Source organism: Pseudonaja textilis, chromosome 2 (genome assembly GCF_049901715.1).
Source record: "Pseudonaja textilis isolate UNSWEBS1 chromosome 2, rPseTex1.2, whole genome shotgun sequence".
NCBI classification, from domain to species: domain Eukaryota; kingdom Metazoa; phylum Chordata; class Lepidosauria; order Squamata; family Elapidae; genus Pseudonaja; species Pseudonaja textilis.
The window spans coordinates 128,575,649-128,595,266 of NC_141991.1; the positions used below are offsets into that span (position 1 = coordinate 128,575,649).

Sequence of the window (19,618 nt, forward strand, 5' to 3'; positions counted from 1 at the left end):
CAGGTACTTTTTACAATCTTTTAGCTTCTCTGGTCTTTGTCCAAAACTGTTTGAACCCTATGACAATTCTGTGAATTGTAAGAATTCTGTTGTCCTGTGCTAGTTCTAATGATGGCTGGAAAGGACAGCACTATTACTCCTATTTTCACCATTGCAAAGAAATGTAATCAAAGGGCATTCATGACAGAGCAGTGGTGAATGGGAATGTTTTCTGAAGAAATATTTACTTATTTAAAATAGTGTCAGCAAACTTGGGGAAGGGCGATTGCAAGGTTTCCAAAACCAAACAACAGCTGTAAAACTCATGAAATGCTGGCTGTTGAGGGAATAAATAATTGGAGGTGGAATGGATTAGACAAGCTTGATTTCTGTACTACAATCTTTTATTCAGAATATTTTATTATAGGTCTCTTGAGCCAGTCACACTCTCATGTTCCTCACAGGGGCGTTGTTGTAAGGAAAATAGGAGGAACAGGGATTATTTATTTGCATCTTGCCTTTACTATTTTTATAAATAACTCACAGTAGTGAATATATCCAATACTCGTTCCTCCTCCTGTTTTCCCCCTAACAACCACCCTGTGAGGAAGGTTGGGCTGAAATACAATGATTGGTCCAAAGTCACCCAGCTGGCTTTCATGGCTAAGACAAAACTTGAACTCATGGTCTCCTGACTTCTAGCCTGGCACCTAAGTCACTATATATATTATATATATAACTACTTATAAAATAATAAAGGCAGGATAAAAAAAATCTAGTAAATCTAGTGGCTGAAGAAATGGGAAATGAACACCTTTATAACAATGGGAATCCTGCACTGCCATTAAACACACTCACACGAGGGGAGAGAGCTGAAATACGCATTTAATTCACTTCAAGACAGGAATGCTGGAAGAAATGTCCATCTGGGTTCAGTTCCAAGTGGGAAGGAAGACACTGGAAACATGGAGACTGCTTGGAAGGATGGTTTTCATGGTGGACAGGACCACATGGTTTGAGGGCTTGGGCAAACTGGAGCACATGGGTGAGAGAGGTCAAGAGATTTATAACCTCTATTGGGCTTTGAACTTGCTTCCTGTTCCTGTGACAAGAAATGCATCCTGATTCCCATGGGGCCAGGCAGGGGTAAGTCTATAAGGCAGTGGCCCCCAACCTTTTTTGTGCCACGGCCTGGAGCGGCATCACAAAATGATCCGCGGCCCGGTACCGGCATCAGCACGCATGACAAGGCAAGGCGAGCCGAGCGACGGGCCAGCCAGCCGTCCCCCGCTTCTCCTCGCCACCTCCAACTCCTCCTTTGTACCTTTGTCAATGGGCTTCGCTTCGGGACGGCCGCTCGGCTCGCCTTGCCTTGGGTGCTGAAAGAATCCTCGCGCCTTAGTTTCGTTCGAAGCTGCACCCCTCCTCGATGAAACTAAGGCGCGAGGATTCCTTCAGGACCCGAACGCCGCTTTGCAACCGGAAAAGCTCACCCGGAAGCACTTTCTCGTCAAACAAGATGGCGGCGCCCAGCAAACTGGCGGCCCAGTAGGAAATGTTCCACGGACCGGTACTGGTCCGCGGCCCTGTGGTTGGGGACCCCTGCTATAGGGTGTCTTGAGTCCCAGGCTTGGTTGAATCTTGCTGGGTGATGTAATATCCCCAGGTGATTTTGCAATGCAGTGAGCCCTGCCATTAGATGGGTAGAGGGCTAATCCTATCATGTCCTGAGGGCCATGTCTTAATCCCAAGACCCTGGAGCTGAGGGAGGTGGGGAGGGAAAGGAGGGGGGCAGGTGCAGAGAGCTGCTTTGTCTTTAAAAACATGTTTCTCGTTTTCTCATCCAGGGAAATATAATATTCTGCCTTTCTGATATTTTTTCGAGTATTTCATTTTCATTCTTCTAGGAGAGGGGTGGGTGCTAACTTTCTACAGGAATTCCCCTCCAAACTCCAATGAAAACAGACTCCTATCCCAACACAGCCCGAGCATCAACCGCGCAGACTCAAACCGGGAAAGTCAAAAAACACACACCGCACACACGCTTGCAACCCCCCTCAGCCAATAGCCGTCCTGCACTTTATTTACATACTCCTTTCAAGGTCCCCGCCTCCATTGCTGACATCATTCCTGGGAAATCGAAAACGCCAAGCGGCCGAAATCGGCTCTTCTTCAGACAGCACCTCCTCCCTCCGCTACTAGACGAAAGCTCAGACTTCCGTCCAATCACGGAAAGGGTGGGCGGGGCTGCCTTCCGTCTCGCCTGCGCAGAAGGGACCAGGTTTTTCCTCCAAAGAGCTTGAACCTGCGCTGTTTACGTTGCTGTGCCATTCCCGGGAGGGAGAGCGGCGGCGGCTGCGGCGGCTTCTTTCGGCAGGTAGCGGCTTCGCTGCGGAGGGGAGGGGACGGCTGGGGAATCGTGCAGGGTTCCGAGATCTACGGCCACTCTGGAGTGTTTTAAACCCGGGCAGTGAAAGTGTAGGGAGGCGTGTCCGTTTGGAGGGAAGCAGCAAAGAATAAAGTCAGAAAAAAAAGAAGGGGTCGAAAATCCGGCTTGCAAAAAAACAACCCCAAGTTGGCACTTCCCTCGTGCACCTTCCGGGGGGGGGGAGCACAACAGTGTGGAAATGAATCTTAGCTACTAAGCCCTTTGCAACATTCTCCCGAAAAGCGGTAAATGGAGGGTATTCACTTGCCCTGTCTTTCCTTGCGAAGTTGTGGGGGGTGGCTGGCTTCTCCCTGAATTATCCCGTCGACCGCCCATCTACCCGGCTTCCTTATTTGATCGAGCGGATCGGTTCCACTTCGGCGTGGCTTTTGTTACTTTTTCCATTTCTTTCCCCACTTCCTGCGCCCACAGTCCCAGGACCCCTTGGAGGCTTCTGCTTTGGCTATTGGCAAGCGGGACACACAGTCAAGCAGAAATTTGGAGGGTGTGGGGGGAAAACCAGGGGTTGTGAAGAGGGTACCCCCTCCCCTCTCTCTTCTAGTTCGGTCAAAAGGGCTGGCCGAGATGTTGGAGAAGGTGATGGACAGCTGCTCTAACCATGGTTGGAGGATGCTGCATAGCGCCTCTGTGGATGTGGGAGGGGAGGGCATGACTATAAAACTTTGCTTGGAGGCCAAGGGCTGGCTGGTGGGAGTCAGACGAGAGTTTGGGTTGTGAAACTAACAAAAAAGATTAAGATTCGGTTGATGGATATTCCTGCTTGGGCATAGTAGGTTGTCAAAGAATGGTTTCAGCTAGCTACCAGTTGGGGGTGTGGCAAAATTAAGTTTCGTTTTCAAGAAGTTGGGCAGAGCCAGCAAGCTGCATCAGATTGTGGTGAGCCAATTAATCCAATCTTAAAGACTTTTTCCTGGCTTTTTGGATTTAATTTTTCAAAAAGAGAACACTGAGCTGCAATTCCATTCATCCCTTCTCCCATTCTCTGCTTGTTCTCTGTCAGACATCTACTGATTTAATCTTTGTGTGTGGTCTACCTTTGAGTCAGTTCTGGTTTCTTATTGATTAGTCTCACAGCCATATCAAAAGCAATAAAATAAAGGTAAAATCGGAAGTCTGTTTGCAAGATAAAATAGATAAAAGGAAATACAATAACAAAAGTACATATGTGCTAAATAAAAAAAAATGTTGAGATAAATGCATTGGTTAGGCACCCAAATCTCTTCAGTATAACAGATTCTTAGCTGACTTGTCTATACATTTAGCAGTTCTGCTAACGATGTTCACAATAGAGTCCAGGAGGAAAGAGGAAAATTGGTGATTCAGGTTGTTCAAATCAGACTCCTGACAACTTTCTGGGCTCCAGTCAGTTGTTCTTGGAAAGATTTAGGAAGCTGTCTGCAGTTGGCTTCTTCCTAGAAGTAAAAGAGAGGAACAGCCCAAGGACTCACCCATCTGATTTTGTGCCTAATGTGGGACTAGAACTCATGATCTCCTGGTTTCTAGCCTTACATTATACCACACAAGCTCTCCTCCTTTGTTCTGATTTATATCCCTCATTTGCTATAGAACATTAAGGTAACCCTACCTTCTTGTATGCCCCACAACAACAATTCTGTGTTGTGGTTCGCCGGCAACTGGTGCGGACGGCAAAGATATCCGACAATGAGGAAGAAAGGGAACCAGTCAGGGAGTCTGGCGAGGACTTGGACAAGGGTCCTGCATCTGATACAGGGATGGGACCAGGACCATCTGAGAGTGGGGTGCTGCCTTTAGAGCCTTTGGAGTCTGGCAGCAGTGAAGCAGAGGACCCCGGGGAGCCCATTCCCAGTGTGCATATGCGCAGGGCTACTAGAAGGAGAGAGCAGCTGAAGCAGCAGGGTCGACTCGGGAGTAAGGCTGGAAGGTGATTGCCCCTCCCATAAGGGATAAAAGCCCAGCCCTGGGTGATGTGCCCTTTGCAGGAAGCAAAGAAGTTCATTAGATTCTGATTCCTCATAAGCCCTGCAAACTCTGGTTTGTCTTTGCTGGAATTTCTGTCAGTTTATCTCCTAATTAAGTGGATTTCTGTTTCTTGGCAGCCTTTTACAATCCTGAAAGGCGTGCGCTTATCTCAGACAATTGTGTTTAATGAGTTTTGGCTGGGAATGCAAATAATTCCCAGCATCGCATTAAAAAAGGTTTGCTTTTACACACAGTGTGTTTCCTTAATTTGAATGAAGCCTGGGTCAGAACATTCTGTAAAGTTGGCTGGGTTGAGGGAGACTGACTGGACCAAATAACTCAGTGTGATAGAATGTGCACCTGCAGCAAGGGGGAGGAGGAGATTTTGCCAACTTGGAAGAAACGCAGATCAAGAGATGTACAATCTTGAATTGGATGAGGGAGAGGGGGGAAGAGCAAACAGAATTTTGGAGATATACAGGTAGTCCTTGACTTAAAACAGTTCATTTAATAACTGTTCAAAGTTACAATGGCACTGAAAAAAGTGACTTATGACCTTTTTTCACACTTACAACCATTGTAGCATCTGCATGATCATCATCTGATCAAAATTCAGATGCTTGGCAACTGTTTCATATGGTTGCAGTGTCCCAAGGCCACATGGTCACTTTTTGAGACCTTCTGACAAGCAAAGTCAATGGGCAAGCCAGATTCACTTAACAATCAGATTACTAACTTATACACTGAATCACTTAAGAACTGTAGCAAGGAAGGTTGTAAAATGGAACAAAATTTACTTTAACTGTCTCAGCAACATAAAGTTTGGGCTCAATTGTGGTCATAAGTTGAGGCCTACCTGGATTTCTTTTGAAATTTGGCCATTAGAAACTTGGGAAAGCCTATTGCATTCCAGAAGTAGTATTTTTAATTAGATTTTCTTTCTGTTTACTGTATTAAGAAGGAGTTTGCAGTTTCCAACAGCCCCTATGCAATATTTCTATAGAATGAGCCCCTTATGTAACCAAGGAAAAAGGGAATTCCTTTGTAAAAATCTAAATCCTGGGCAGTTCAACTGCCCAAGGATCTCTCCTGTATTTGTGCAAATGCTTCTCATTACTTTTTGGATTGAGCTGAGTTATGCTGTCAAGACTTCCTGGTTTCTAAAACTCTACAGATATTTTCCAGCTTTGTTTGTTTACAACATTTGACTGCTTCTGCCATTTTTTTCCCCTTTGTTTCACATCCCCTTTGCTTTCATTCAGCTATGAAACTCATATGGTAATTATTTTAGCCTTATGCTGACAAAATTTGGAAACAGAGCAAAACTCGTATTTTCTACATTCACAAGGCAGGCCTTCATTTGATTTGCATTGTTCTCTTTAATATTTTTTATTTGATTTTTTTTTTTTTGCTCTCTTTTGCTCTCTTATTCTCAACCACAGAGAAGCAACAAAGAACTTCTTGAAATCAAAAGGAAAAAGCTACTGATGTCAAGGGAATACTGTGGCTTAAATCATATGCCTTTTCATACTTAGGCATGCCTCTTAGCACGTATTTAAAAATGAGTACCATCTCCCTTGCAGAGGAATACCTTCCTTATGATCCTTGGGCAGGCTTCTGACTGGCCCCATTATATGGTAATTTGTTTAAATTCTGTGTACAAATTAGCTTTTATCAGTTAAGCAAGGAACTCCTTACTGAAACTTGGCAACTGATTACACGCATGCACACATGCATACACCCAAGCACACACAAACACACATGCACAACACTTTATAAATACCTGGTAAGAAATTCTTGTAGGAGAAATGCCTACTTCAATAAGGAACCAAAACTTACAGATGGAGCAAAGTAACTTATAGTGGCATGCACAACTAAGAGCCCTGAACAAGGTAATGGGTGGCACAGTGGTTAGAATGCAGTATTGCAGGCTAATTCTGCCATCTGCCAGCAATTCAGTTCTCACCAGCTCAAGGTTGACTCAGCTTTCCATCTTCTAAGGTCGATAAAATGAGGATGCAGATTATTGGGGGCAATATGCTGACTCTGTAAACCGCTTAGAGAGGGCTTTAAACAAAATGAAGTGGCATATAAGTCTATAGCGCATTCAGAAAGTATTTAGACTCCTTCACTTTTGTCAATTTGGTTATGTTGCAGCCTGATTCTACAGCTGTTGAAACTCATTTTCCCCCCCATCAATCTACATTTAGTACTCCATAATGAGGAAGTGAAAACAAGAATTTTAGAAATGTCTGTAAATTTATTAAATAGAAAAAAGCTGAAATATCACATTGGCATAAGTATTTCAGGCCGTTTATAACAAACATGTGAAATTTAGCTCTAGTGCCTCCCATTTCTCTTGATCATTGCTGACGTGTTTTTACACCTTGAATAGAGTTAGCCAGAGGTAAATTAAATTGATCGGGCGACCAGCTCTTGGAAAAGTCCTGGTTGCACCAAATGTCTTCCATTTGAGAATTATGGAGGCCACTGTGCTCTTAGGAACCTTCAGTGCAGCAGAGATTTTATTGCAGCCTTCCTCAGATCTGTGCCTTGCAATAATCCTGTCTCTGAGCTCTGCAGGAAGTTCCTTTGACCTCGTGGCTTTAGCTCTGCTACAGTATGCATTGCCAGCTGTGATGCCTTCTATAGAGAGGTGCGTGCCTTTCTAAAAAAAATTAGTTTTTACTTTATTGTCATTGCACCTCGTACAACGAAATTAAATACCATCTTCAGTGTACATTACAACTATGAAAATAAACACAAATACACATCCTTCACTTACTATACATTGAATTGAAAACCCCTGATATTGCATTAATATTGCATTATACAGTAGAATTCAATAGAGTTACTGCCCAGGGATAGAAGCTGTTTTTCAGCCTCTAAATCACATCCAATCAATTTAATTTACCACAGGTCAACTCCATTCAAGGTGTAGAAACAGGTCAGCAATGATCAAGAGAAATGGGAGGCACTAGAGCTAAATTTCACATGTTGTTATAAAGGGTCTGAATACTTACGCCAATGTGATATTTCAGGTTTTTTTTTCTTTTTAATAAATTTACAGACCTTTCTAAAATTCTGTATTCACTTTGTCATTATGGGGTACTGAGTGTAGAGTAATGAGGAAAAAATTGAATTTCAATAACTGTAGAATCAGGCTGCAGCATAACAAAATTGATGAAAGTGAAGGGCGCCTGAATACTTTCTGAATGCAATGTAAGTACTATTGCTATTGTCTATGGAGATTCTCAGCCATCCAGATCATGGTTGTCCAAAGATATTTTTTTTCAATAGGCAACTGGACTTTCTGTTTTTTCTTTGAAGACGTTTCACTTCTTATTCAAGAAGCTTCTTCAACTTCTTGGATGAGAAGCGAAACATCTTCAAAGAAAAACCAGAAAATCCAGTTGCCTCTTGAAAAGCACCTTTGGGACTTCTATTGCTATTCTATTCCTTCAGAAAGGTTACACAGGAATGAGAACGCGAATCAAATTCTATGACTTTACAGCTGGAATGTCACATCTGATAACACCACTGGACGACCTTGCTTTGTCTGCTTCAGCATCTCTACATTTTTCCTACTAATGGGACTCTAACCTACCCTAATTACAGAAATTACCTCACATTCCACAATGGCATTTACAGTATTTTACTGCCTCCCTTCACGTCAAAGGAAGGAAAATCCCTGGTCTCATTTCTGTTACTTTCTCCTTTTTTTGTCAGGGAGTTTTAATTTAGCAGCTCCTTTGTATTTCTTCATCTTTTTCATATGCCACATACAATCCATCATACATGAAAACCCCGTGCAAAAGACATTTTTTATTTTGTACTTGATGTAGACATTCTTTTGAAAGAGAACGTGTAATACAAAAAAATTACTTTTCTCAGTTGCTCAATGTTCTTACAATGTTCCTGATGTCTTTCCTTGCTTAGGTGTACGAGGTTCAGCAGCACATTCCAAGATGTCTCAATGGCAACGAATTCAAATGCTGGACAAGGTTCACATGGACCAGATAGATTTACTCTATTCAGAGGACACCTTACCCATGGAAGTGCGTCAGTATTTAGCCTACTGGATTGAGGAACAAAACTGGTAATGCTTATTTCTATCAGTCATTTCCATGAAAGTAATTCATCTTCGATCTGCTGGTTTTTATTATTTATTATTGTGTACATCTCTTTCTATGTGAATAGAGGTCTTTCTGACATACATCATGTGGTATCAGCTAACTCTGAAATGATAGACCCTAAATATAGCACAGGTAGTCGTTAATTTACAACAGTTCATTTACTGACTGTTCAAAGTTACAACAGCACTGAAAAACATTACTTATGACCATTTTTCATACAATCATTCCAGCATCTCCATAGTTATATAATCAAAATTCTGATCCTTGGCAAATGACTTGTATTTATGACGGTTGCAGTGTCCTGGGGTTATATGATCACCTTTTGTAACCTTCTGACAGACAAAGGAGTGGGGAAACCAGATTAATTTAACAACCGTACCTCTAACTTAAGAACTGCAATATTTCACTTTAACAACTATGGTAACAGAGATAGTAAAACGTGGCAAAATTCACTTAATAAATGTCTCCCGTAGCAACAGAAATTTTGAGTTCAATTGTGGTTGTAAGTCAAGAACTACATATACAAATGGATGGCTTTCTGAACCTTGTATTCTAAAGATTGTACACTTGAATAAAAGTGTGAAGTCTACTGATTGTTTTAACATTACTAAGTCTGTGCATTAATAGAACCGTAAAATAAGTATTTCCCTAGTTTAAACACAATGCACTACTCAAATGTAGTAACAACTACATATTTATTCAATCATCTCAAAGAATCACAATTTGAGAAGCCTATCCAAAAGTTCTGTCAGATAGATAGATCCTTAAAAATGAGGATTTAACTATAATATTTATTAATCTAAACACCTGGTAGGTTACAGTCTCTTCACCATTGTCAGAGAAAAAGCAAATACAAGTATTAAAAGATTATTATATTTCATTTAAGTACGCAGGTCTCTGGCGCTTTTCTTGCCTTAGCTATAAGTTTAGGAACTTCATTAAAATATTCCCAGATTATGGGTTTGACAACTCAAACCTTGTTCCTGGTAATTGTCTTGACTAGTTTCTACAGTTTTCATGGCAAGATTTCAGAAGTGGTTTCCCCTTGCCTCCTTCCTAGAGTTGAGAAAGAGGGATTGGCCTATGGTCACCAAGTTGGCTTTGCGATTAAGGCAAGACTAGATCTCATAATCTCTCAGTTTCTAGTTCAGTGCCTTAACCATTTTTGCCATTTTTTTTCCTCAGACCTTATATTACCTAAATTGTGACCCAAGAGGTATAAGACTTGGTTTGTTACGGTTCCATTTTCTGACTACCAACAATCTCCTCCCTTCCCTACCTCCAAAGCTGCATGAGATGCCTTTTTTGGCAATAACTTTCTCTTTATCTCAGCCAAGGCAGTCTGAGTCTTGCTTTGTATTCTCTCCATTATCTGCTTTTAGGAACCAAGCAATAGAACTGGGCCCCTCACAAGCCAACTGTCTTTTCTATACCATGTTGTCTTCACTGGATGATCAGATCGGACGCCTGGCGTTGGGCGAAGAGAACAATGCTAACATGTTACTCAAGCACAACTTGCGCCGTTCCAAACTGCATCTATGGGTATGCATAGAACATGTGTGTGTTCCTACACAGCGGGAAAGGGTCAGAATGAGATGGGAGCCTCCGTTCAAGATACCAAGACAGGAGGAAGAACTGAAGAGCTTGGCATTTTTTTAACCATCTATGCCAATGTTTCTTAACCATGGCCTCTTTAAGATGTGTGGACTTCAACTCCTAGAATTCTGCAGCCAATCATGCTGGCTGAGGAATTCTGGGAGCTGAAGTCCACACAACTTAAAGGGCCCAAGGTTGCAAAGCACTGGCCTATATAGTTTAGAACCTTATCCTTGCTGACCAAGAGAGACAAAATGTGTGCATTTATTGGGGAACTCTTAGTTGCTGTGTGGGCCTTTCCTGCACTCATATGATGGCCATGAGGAGAGCCGTGGTGGTGCAGTGGTTAGAATGCAGTACCGCAGGAAGTGAGTAAAATGAGGACCCAGATTGTTGGGGGCAACATGCTGACTCTGTAAACCGCTTAGAGAGGGCTGTAAAGCACTGTGAAGCGGTATATAAGTCTAAATGCTATTCTATCCTGGTGCGATTTCATACTGCCATTTGTCAGAAATGGTGTAGGGTCTCCCGCTTGGGTAGGAGGTTGGACTAGATGACCTACAAGGTCCCTTCCAACTCTGATTATCTGTAATCTGTAAACCTCAGGTAAGATAAAGAACCTAGTTAGTGACAGTGGAAACTGTCAAACAAGAAACCAAAGACTCTATTTTCACTAGAGCCACCCAGATGACATGCAAATGCTGAGTTCAAAAAGGTCTGGTGTTCTTGGCCGCAGATGATAATAAAAAGTTTTTATTTGGATATAGCCTCATACTTTTCTGTCCTGCTGTGTCCTGCCTTCCAGAACAAGTATCAAGAACATCCCCAGGAACTAGCCATTGCCATTGAGGCTCTATTGAGACAGGAGAAAGCAATACTGTCTGAAGCCTTTTCTGCCTCTCAGGTAAACAAAAAACCCCCATGCTTGGTCGTCTTCTCCTTGTGCATTCACAAAACACAGTCTCCTCCATCTAGCAATTTGATTTACCAAATGCCCATCTCCTAGCGAAGGAAAAGAAAATCCTCCCCCAATTTATTTATTTTATTTTATTTATTATATTTCTATGCTGCTCATTCTCCCCAACAAGGTTGACTCTTGATGACAAATTGTCAGAAGGTGACAATTTCCCCAAGAGTTCATTTTAAACCAACCCATAATTTCATTACAATATGAATTGGTTTGTTACATTTAGTCCTCAACTAACAACAGTTTATTTAGCGACTGTTCAAAGCTACCACGGCACTGAAAAACCATTTTTCATCGTTACGATCTTTGCAGCGTCCCCATGATCAAAATTCAAATGCTTGGCAAGTGGTTCATAGTTATGACCGTTGCTGTCTCCCAAGGTCACGGGATCCCCTTTCTGACAGGCAAAGTCAATGGGGAAGCCAGATTCACTTAACCAGATTACTAACTAATCCAGCTGCAGGGATTCAACTAACAACTGTGACCAGAAAGGGCAAAACTCACTGAACAAATGTCTCACTTAGCAACAGAAATCTTGGGCTCAATTGTGGTTGTAAGTGAAGATCTACCTGGACTAAATGCCCGTCCCATCCCATCAGGGAAAAAAAAACCCTCTCCCAATCTATTTATTTATTGATTAAATTTCTATGCCCCTCATCTCTCCTCCAAGATGATGCTTGATGACAAATTCTCACAAGGTGACAATTTCGCCAAGAGTTTGTTTTAAATCAGCAACCAACCCATAATTCCATGAATTATGAAGTATGAATTGGTTTATTACTGTGCTGAAGGCAGCTGTTGCTAAACTTGGAAACAGTTAAGCATCACCCCCCATGTGCGGCTTTATGCAAATTAAGGTATACATACGATGAATTCAATACAATTAGTTGATTAGTAGATATAGAGCCTCGGTGGCACAGTGGTTAAGAGTGCAGTACTGCAAGCTACTCCTACTGCAGTTTGGCAGATTGAATCCCACCAGGCTCAAGATTGATTCAGCCTTCCATCCTTCCGAGGTGGGTAAAATGAGGACCCAGATTGTTGGGGAAAATATGCTGACTCTGTAAACTGCTTAGAGAGGGCTGTAAAACACTGAAGTGGTATATAAGTCTATGTGCTAGTGCTGTTTACATCAGTGTATTTGACTGGGCATGTGTTCAGTGAGGGTGGAATGATGAGGTTATGAGACTTAGCATTACAAAGACAATAGCTTTTTGAATTAATCAAGGGCTATCTTCTTAATTTGCTGGGTGCTCTGTCTTCTAGTGTTTTAATCAATATTTATTATGGCCAGATGCTTCTGTGGTTGTGGAAAGAGTTTGTTTTTTCCTGGGAAGGTGAACTTAGGATAGGAGTAATTTGCAAACTCTAATGCTGTATTTTCTATTCCACCAGCATCACACTTCCAGCCAGTATTGGGATCTTACTTTAGTCACTACCGGTTTGGTGGGTGATCGCGCATGTGCACACCCCCAACAAGTCAATCAGCTGAGAGGATGAAAAAACAAAAAGCTAGGAGCCACCCTCCTATGCACCGTAGTGATTTTGCTACCAGTTCGCTTGAACCGGGCCAAACCGGTAGCATACCACCACTGCTTCAAGCATAATTTTAGTACATTCTCCTCTCTCGAGCTTTGCACCAAAGCAAAATGCATCCCAAGCTTTTAATTTTTATGTTTGAAAATGTTTGAACATTTTCACTGGGCAAATCAGCCCTGAATTGGAAAGGGAAATCCAGAGACTGAGAGAGAGAAAAAAATCTTGGTTGTGCTGCAATGGGAAAAAAAGAAAAATAGGAATAAAAGAATGATATAAAATAACAGTGCTATAAAGGTAGGGGGAAAGGTCTGAGGATTTGAGCGAGATACAGGGTGTCTCTCTTAACAACAGGAACTTTTGGGGGGCGGGGAAGCCCCTTCAATGATGATCCATACAAATGAGTTGCCAATTTTTGTGTATTTTTCTCTCTTCAGGCAAGTGTGGATTCTCCATGTGATTCTCCTGTACCTACCAGCCACCAGCATAAGATTGAGGAGAGGCTAATGGAGTTGCAGAGGACAGTTCAGGTGAGAGTGGGAAGCCTGGCAGTGCTTTTTAACTCTTTCCTGCAGAATTCTAGGCTGTTAGATACACCATTTCAGGTTGAGGCAAGCCACTGCATGGCTTAGATCACACTTTATACTAACTACCATGGTCTGCTTGAACTGTGCTTGAGTTAACAGTGGCCGAGTTAATGCAATTCTAAACCTTAAATCGAGGTTTGCAAACTACACTGGCTGGATTCAAAACTATAGTAATCTGCAAATGTTATAACTCAGCATAATATGCACTAGATCACTGGCTTTTTCAACCAACCCTGATTAAAACAAAACATGGAAATGTATGTGATGTTTAAAACAAGCTATTTCATTTTGATTTGATTATGATTCTATTCCCACATTCCCACATCATTTATGTAACAGATACAGAAAGGTGAAATCAATTTTGCACCTATTCAAATTATATATTAGAACAGGGTCCACAACCCTTGGTCCACAGCCCACTACCAGGCCATGGCCTATTCAAAACTGGGCCATGTGACAGGCAGGCCGATGTGTGTGCAGGCAGCTCCACTCGCACGAGTAGTGGGCCAGCGTATAGACAAGTGGAGCTGCGTGTGTGCGTGTCAACCTACCTCTTGCCTAATCCAGTTCCAAATAGACTACAGCCTGGCAGTCAAGCTGTGTCTGCTTGCATGTGCGCATCAGCCCGCTGCTCGAATGGCCTGGTTCTCCTCTTCCCCCCTCAAGCCGGGTCCCCAGGCCACGAAGATTGGAGATTGCTGTATTAGAAGGATATTCCTGTTGTTTACTTTGTGTTCATTATTAATCAAACCCTGGAGGAATGAGGGCTTAAGGGTAAAGACAGGAGCATTTTGTCTCCCAGAAATTTCTCATTTGCATCTTGAAAGATATACCAGGAAGTGGGTCAAAATTAGTCACCCAAACAGTTCGGAGTTTCTGTGGAGGTACAAAGAATGGAAATGGGAGTAGACATTTCATTTGAAGAGCAACAGTGGCGCAGTGGTTAGAATGCAGTACTGCAGGCTACTTCTTGCTGATCACCAGCTGCCAGCAGTTTGGCAGATTGAATCCCACCAGGCTCAAGGTTGACTCAGCCTTCCATCCTTCTGAGGTGGGTAAAATGAGGACCCAGATTGTTGGGGGCAATAGGCTGACTCTGTAAACTGCTTAGAGAGGGCTGTAAAAGCACTGTGAAGCAGTATCTAAGTCTTATTGCTATTGCTATTTTGAATAGGAAGCCCCAAAAGCCTAATTTTATTGGCACAAACATGTTTTGAGATGCTCCAAATGGAATGCAGTGCCGTTCCCAATTGACCTCCTTTGTACTGATTGAATTCCTGCTGTGCATGACAGAATGGAGATCATCTGAGGTCCTGTCTTTTCAGGGTATCTTACTAATTGTTATACTTGTTCAAAATTCCTTGCTTGGTCTGTACTTTGACGTCTGGCTGTATTCCACAGAGTCTGAAATGTTCCATTGAGCAACACGACGATCTGCAGGATAATTTTGATTTTTCTTTCCGGACGCATGACTATTTAGGTGAGGAAACTAACGAGAAGCTCCCTCATTTGGGAACCATGACAGGAAAAGGGCAAGTTTTTTTGTACGTTGGTGATGGATGGTGAAGTCTTTCCAAAGAAATTGCTCAAGAGTCTTGAGGGACTCCTTGTCCAGACAAGTCGCTTAAAGACCTCTGCAATAGATTGAATGAAGTTATGCAAGAATGCAGCTTTTTAATGGTACATTTCTTCCTTGAAAATGGCCTGAAAATAGCTAAAGCTATTTATGTATTTGCAAATAGTGGTGAATATCTATAGCTCGAGTGTAGGATAAGGGTGAAAGTAACATCTTCAGCAGAGTTGAGGAGATTACCTAGTCTGGTAAGAAACCAGAACTCACAACCTTGGAGAACGAACCTTCACTCCCTCTCCATTTATGTGTACTTATTATACCTATTATCCAAACCTGATTTAGGAAGAATGGGTAGCTCATTCAGATGCTTATCAAGGACAACCAAACTTTGGTTTTACAAGTGGAAAAATTACTGATCTATTGGACATTAGTTCCCATTATGCTTTACTATTAGTTCTATGGTGTGTAACTAATGAGAGTCCAGCCATATGAATGGTTTCTTTCAGTAAACATTTGTACCAGACCCATGTTGGTGTTTGGAAAGGGACAGATGGGACAACTCTTTTGGATTGAGGATGAGGCTCGCTTACCAATATTAAACTTTTCAGAGCTGGTGTTAAGCAATATTACACACTCGCAGCTCTGATTTGTGGGCTTAGAAGGAGTTCATGGCCAGCACGGTGCCAATATATGAATTGGAATACTGAGTAATTTTGAAATGAATCTGATTGCAGAAATTTGGATTATATACACATTTCCCGAAAATAAGACTGGGTCAAGACTTTCTTTTGGATCACAAAATAAGCACTAGGGCTTATTTTGGGGGGTGTCTTGTTTTCCATGTACAGGAGGCTCACTAGTTCTGCTTGTTCACGGCGGGAGGGGAGGGTATGCTGCGCAATAGTGCCGCTGCATGAGGTGGAGGGGTGGAGCTGCCCCATGTGCCCCACATTGGCTTCTCAGGGCCCCCACAGCCAGGCTACCCACGTCCTGACACCTGCCTCGCCTCAAGGCAGCAGCTCCAACAGCCCAGCCAGCAGGACCCCGCGTGGTCACCGCCCCACTTCTGCTTGTTCCCAGCCGCAAAGAGCAGGAGGCTGAGCAACCTGCCGATGTCGCAACTACGTGGTGAGGGATGGAGCTGCTTCATGTGTCCTGCACCGGCTTATCTCTGGGCTTCCGCAACCAGGCAATCAACGCCCTGACACTTGCCTCACCTTGCGGCCATGGCACCAGCACACCACTCAGCCTCCTGTTTCATTATGGCTGCAAGCAAGCAGAAGTGGGCTGGCGGCCATGTGGGCTCCTGCTGTACATGGCTGCCAGTCTACTACCACGAGGCACCAGTCGTTGCGTGGATGGCCTGGTTGTGGGGGTCCTGAGGTAAGCCAGTGCGGGGCACATGGGGCAGCTCCATCAACCCTCACCTCACCATGGCACCATGAGCAACCAGGCGGAATGAATGGCCAGCCAGCTGTGCAGGCTGTTAGGTAGGGCTTATTTGGGGGGTAGGGCTTATATTAGGCACACACACAAACACATGCTAGGCCAAGGTCTTCAAACTTGGCAAGTTTAAGGCTTGTGGATTTCAATTCCCAGAATTCCTGAGCTAACATGACCGGAGGAGGAATTCTGGGAGTTGAAGTCCACAAGTCTTAAAGCTGTCAAGTTTGAAGATCCCTGTTCTAGGCTTATTTTCAGGGTAGGGCTTATTTTCAAGGAAACAGGGTACAAAAGCTTGATGGTAGAGAAAGATGCCATTTCACTCCAATCCAGTTGTTTGAATTTTGCTAGCGGTTGTCATGCTCGTCCCTACTCAGATCCTGCTGTACCACAGTCAGCTTAGGGAGTCAAATCACTCATCCTAAACAGCTCCTTGTTAGAGATGAATCCTGCTTCCTGTCTGTTATTTTCAGACAGGAAGTTCAGGGGGACTCAGTGGCTCCCTCAAAACCATTGACAGCTTTGAAGTGGAGAACCAGCACTCTTGGCAATCAATACTCAATATGAGAACAGGTTCAGTGTTCCGGTCCTCCTCTAAAGCACTCTCTTTTCTTGCAGAAAAAAACTGTCCCGCTAGTATACCTGTTCGGAATAAAACAATTCAGAACTTACAAAGCATGTTAAATAAGTTGAACCACTTCCGTCAGGTGAGTATGAGTACTGGCAGGTACAGTAGCATGGGTTTCTCCCCCCCCCAGTCCTTTCGTAGTTTTTTTTTTAAATGATGTTAGTTAATTTCAAATGCTGCAAAAGCAGAGGATTTGAACTTACTAATGCAAAAACATATGGCATGTCTTAAAAGATGCAACTCCATTTTTCCTTTTTACAAAAACCATACATGGAAATACACAGGTAGTCCTTGACTTAACTATTATTCAAAGTTATGACAGCTCCGCTTTCCCCCAAAGCTACTTACAACTCGGTTTTCCAATGTCACTCTTGCCTGTCCTACACAGTCACATGACTGCATTTTGGTTGCTCAGCAACCAGCCCAGTTTGGAGTGCCCGGAGGACACATGACTGTGATTTATAGCAGTTTTTCTGGAGACTGTCGTTTAGTTCTGTCATTTAGTTCTGCCCCAATAGTTTTGCTTAAGGACCGTGGCCTTTGCTTAACAACTACTGCAAAAAAGGGTCATAAAATCAAATCTGGTCCTGTCATCCATTTTATGATTGTCATGACTTACAACTGTAATTTGCAAAATGGCCGGCACCTGGGCTGCTGGTGTCCTTTTCTCTTTTAAGACTTCTCCCTAACCAACCCAGTCCAGGTAGCCCTCAACCTATGACCACAATTGAGCCCAGCATTTCTGTTGCTAAGTGAGGCATTTTTAAAGTGAGTTTTGCCTCATTTTATGAACTTTCTTGCCACAGTTGTTAAGTGAATTGCTGTAATTGATGAGTTAGTAATCTGGTTGTTAAGTGAATCTGGCTTCCCAACTGACTTTGTCAGAAGGACACAAAAGGGGACCCCAGGACATAGCAACCATCATAAATATGACTGCTATTTGTCAGAAATGGTATAGGGTCTTTTGCTTGGGCGGGGAGTTGGACTAGATGACCTACAAGGTCCCTTTCAACTCTGTTAATCTGTATCTGTAATATGAGTCATTTGCCAAGGGTCTGAATTTTAATCACATGATACTTCAAAATCATACCTGTGAAAAACTGTCATAACTCACTTTTTTCAGTGCCGTTGTAACCTTGAATGGTCACTAAAGGAACTATTGTAAATTGAGGACTACCTGTAATATGTGGTATAAAAGCTGAGCAGAGAGGCAGCTGGATGTTATGGTGTTGATATAAGGCATGTGAGAGAAGATGGCTTGTATATGTTTGGGAAACTAGAACAGCCTGAAGAAGCCTAAGGGAAATAGTTACAGTAGTTCAGAAGTAGAACACAAAGAGAAGTAGTGGAGGAACAAGAGTTTATAGTAGAATTGGGGAAGAGTGGTAGTGCTTGAGTGAGTATTATTATTAGCCTTTGAGTGCTTGAGTGTGTGTTGCCTCAGGTGCTCCAGGTGTGCTTGTGTTAGTTCTTGGGGGTTTTGGAGCCCACTGACCTGGGCATGTGTAACAGAACCTGTGACATCAGGCTTAGTTTCAGTTGTAAGTTGCTGACTATCTGTTAACTATTGATAATAAAATTATTTATGATAACATCTTAATTCATAATTGCCTTTTTTTTCTGTACTGTTTTCACATTTTCGTATTCTACCTGTGCACTGCCCAGAGTTGCTCTGTGAGGGAGGTAAGTTGTTTTAAAAAATGATAAATAAAATAAAATAAAATAAATAACACATTCGGCTTGTGTGTTTTTTTTAATCAGGAGATGTTGAGCCAAATCCATGAGCTTCTCGGACGCTCTGCTACTCTAAGAGATTTGCTTTTGGAGGAGGTAGCACAATGGCAAGTTCGTCAGCGATTAGTTTGCATTGGAGAGAAATGTGATACCAGCTTAGGGCGTCTGGAAGAATGGTAAGTGGTAATAATGGCAATGATCCATATGGACCAGTTCCTTGTTTTTAATGAGACATTTCTATACAATGATCCCTTTAAAGAAATGCACTAAAGCAGCATTGCAGTTCTCCGCAGGCCAGATTGGTAGTTGTGGGAGACGGGACAGACTCCTTGCGGGCCAAAACAGCAACCTGCAGGCTAAGATGGGCCAATGGGGGGAGGATGACACGTGCCTCCCCGCACCCCGTTTTGGCCAGCAAAGTGCTCCAGGAGACTGTCCAGGCCAAAAACAGGCACTCCATTTTGGCTGCCAGAGGCACTGTGGGCTGGTCGTTTGCTGTTTCCAGGCCAGCCCCGCAGGCCAGATTTAAGCACCCTGTGGGCCTGATCCAGCCCACAGGCCTTGCGTTTTAAGTCTTCAGCTTACTACTATTCGTTCGGTGACTGTCTTCACTTAGCAACTGTGGCAACGAGTCATAAAATGGGCTACAATTCACTTCCTTCCCTGAATTCCCTATCGAAGCTGTTGAAAGCAATTGCAGTCTATTTAATTTCAGGCTTCCCTGTTCAGGGCTTCTAGTTAGGGGTTGTTGTTTTTTTGACTCTTGCAGATCTCTGCACCCCTGTTCACAGCTTATTCATGGACAGTCCTGTTTTCCACTGATCTTCCTCCTGAATTGCAGGTTTACTAAGAACGCTGAGATCCTCTTCCAATTGCTGCACCTATTAATGATGCTGAAAGGGATGTACGAAAAGGTGACTTACCAGACAGATCCCCTCAAGAGCCAGTTGCCCCTTCTGGTCAAGCGGCTTCAGGAGCAAATAATCTGCCTCTTGAAAAGGTGACAAGGGAGGGGAAGGATTCTGCCAATAAGGAAATGTTAAACAGGG

The 19,618-nt window shown here is 43.0% G+C and overlaps 1 protein-coding gene across 3 annotated transcripts in view; it reads left to right on the forward strand.

The window, feature by feature from the left end:
- The first annotated feature begins 2,223 nt into the window (after positions 1-2,223).
- The window catches only part of STAT2 (signal transducer and activator of transcription 2), a 37,844-nt gene continuing 20,449 nt past the window's right edge, over positions 2,224-19,618 (forward strand). The window contains exons 1-9 of one of the 3 annotated variants that reach the window (XM_026717426.2): positions 2,224-2,356; positions 8,309-8,468; positions 9,888-10,047; positions 10,907-11,005; positions 13,042-13,134; positions 14,593-14,671; positions 16,826-16,914; positions 18,597-18,745; positions 19,411-19,569. In XM_026717426.2, coding sequence (XP_026573211.1) covers positions 8,338-8,468; positions 9,888-10,047; positions 10,907-11,005; positions 13,042-13,134; positions 14,593-14,671; positions 16,826-16,914; positions 18,597-18,745; positions 19,411-19,569 — 959 coding nt within the window. In that variant the 5' untranslated portion in view covers positions 2,224-2,356; positions 8,309-8,337. Of the gene's footprint in view, positions 2,357-5,987; positions 6,007-8,308; positions 8,469-9,887; positions 10,048-10,906; positions 11,006-13,041; positions 13,135-14,592; positions 14,672-16,825; positions 16,915-18,596; positions 18,746-19,410; positions 19,570-19,618 lie in introns of those variants that run through there. The other 2 variants (XM_026717428.2, XM_087925217.1) reach the window with 2 other exon arrangements.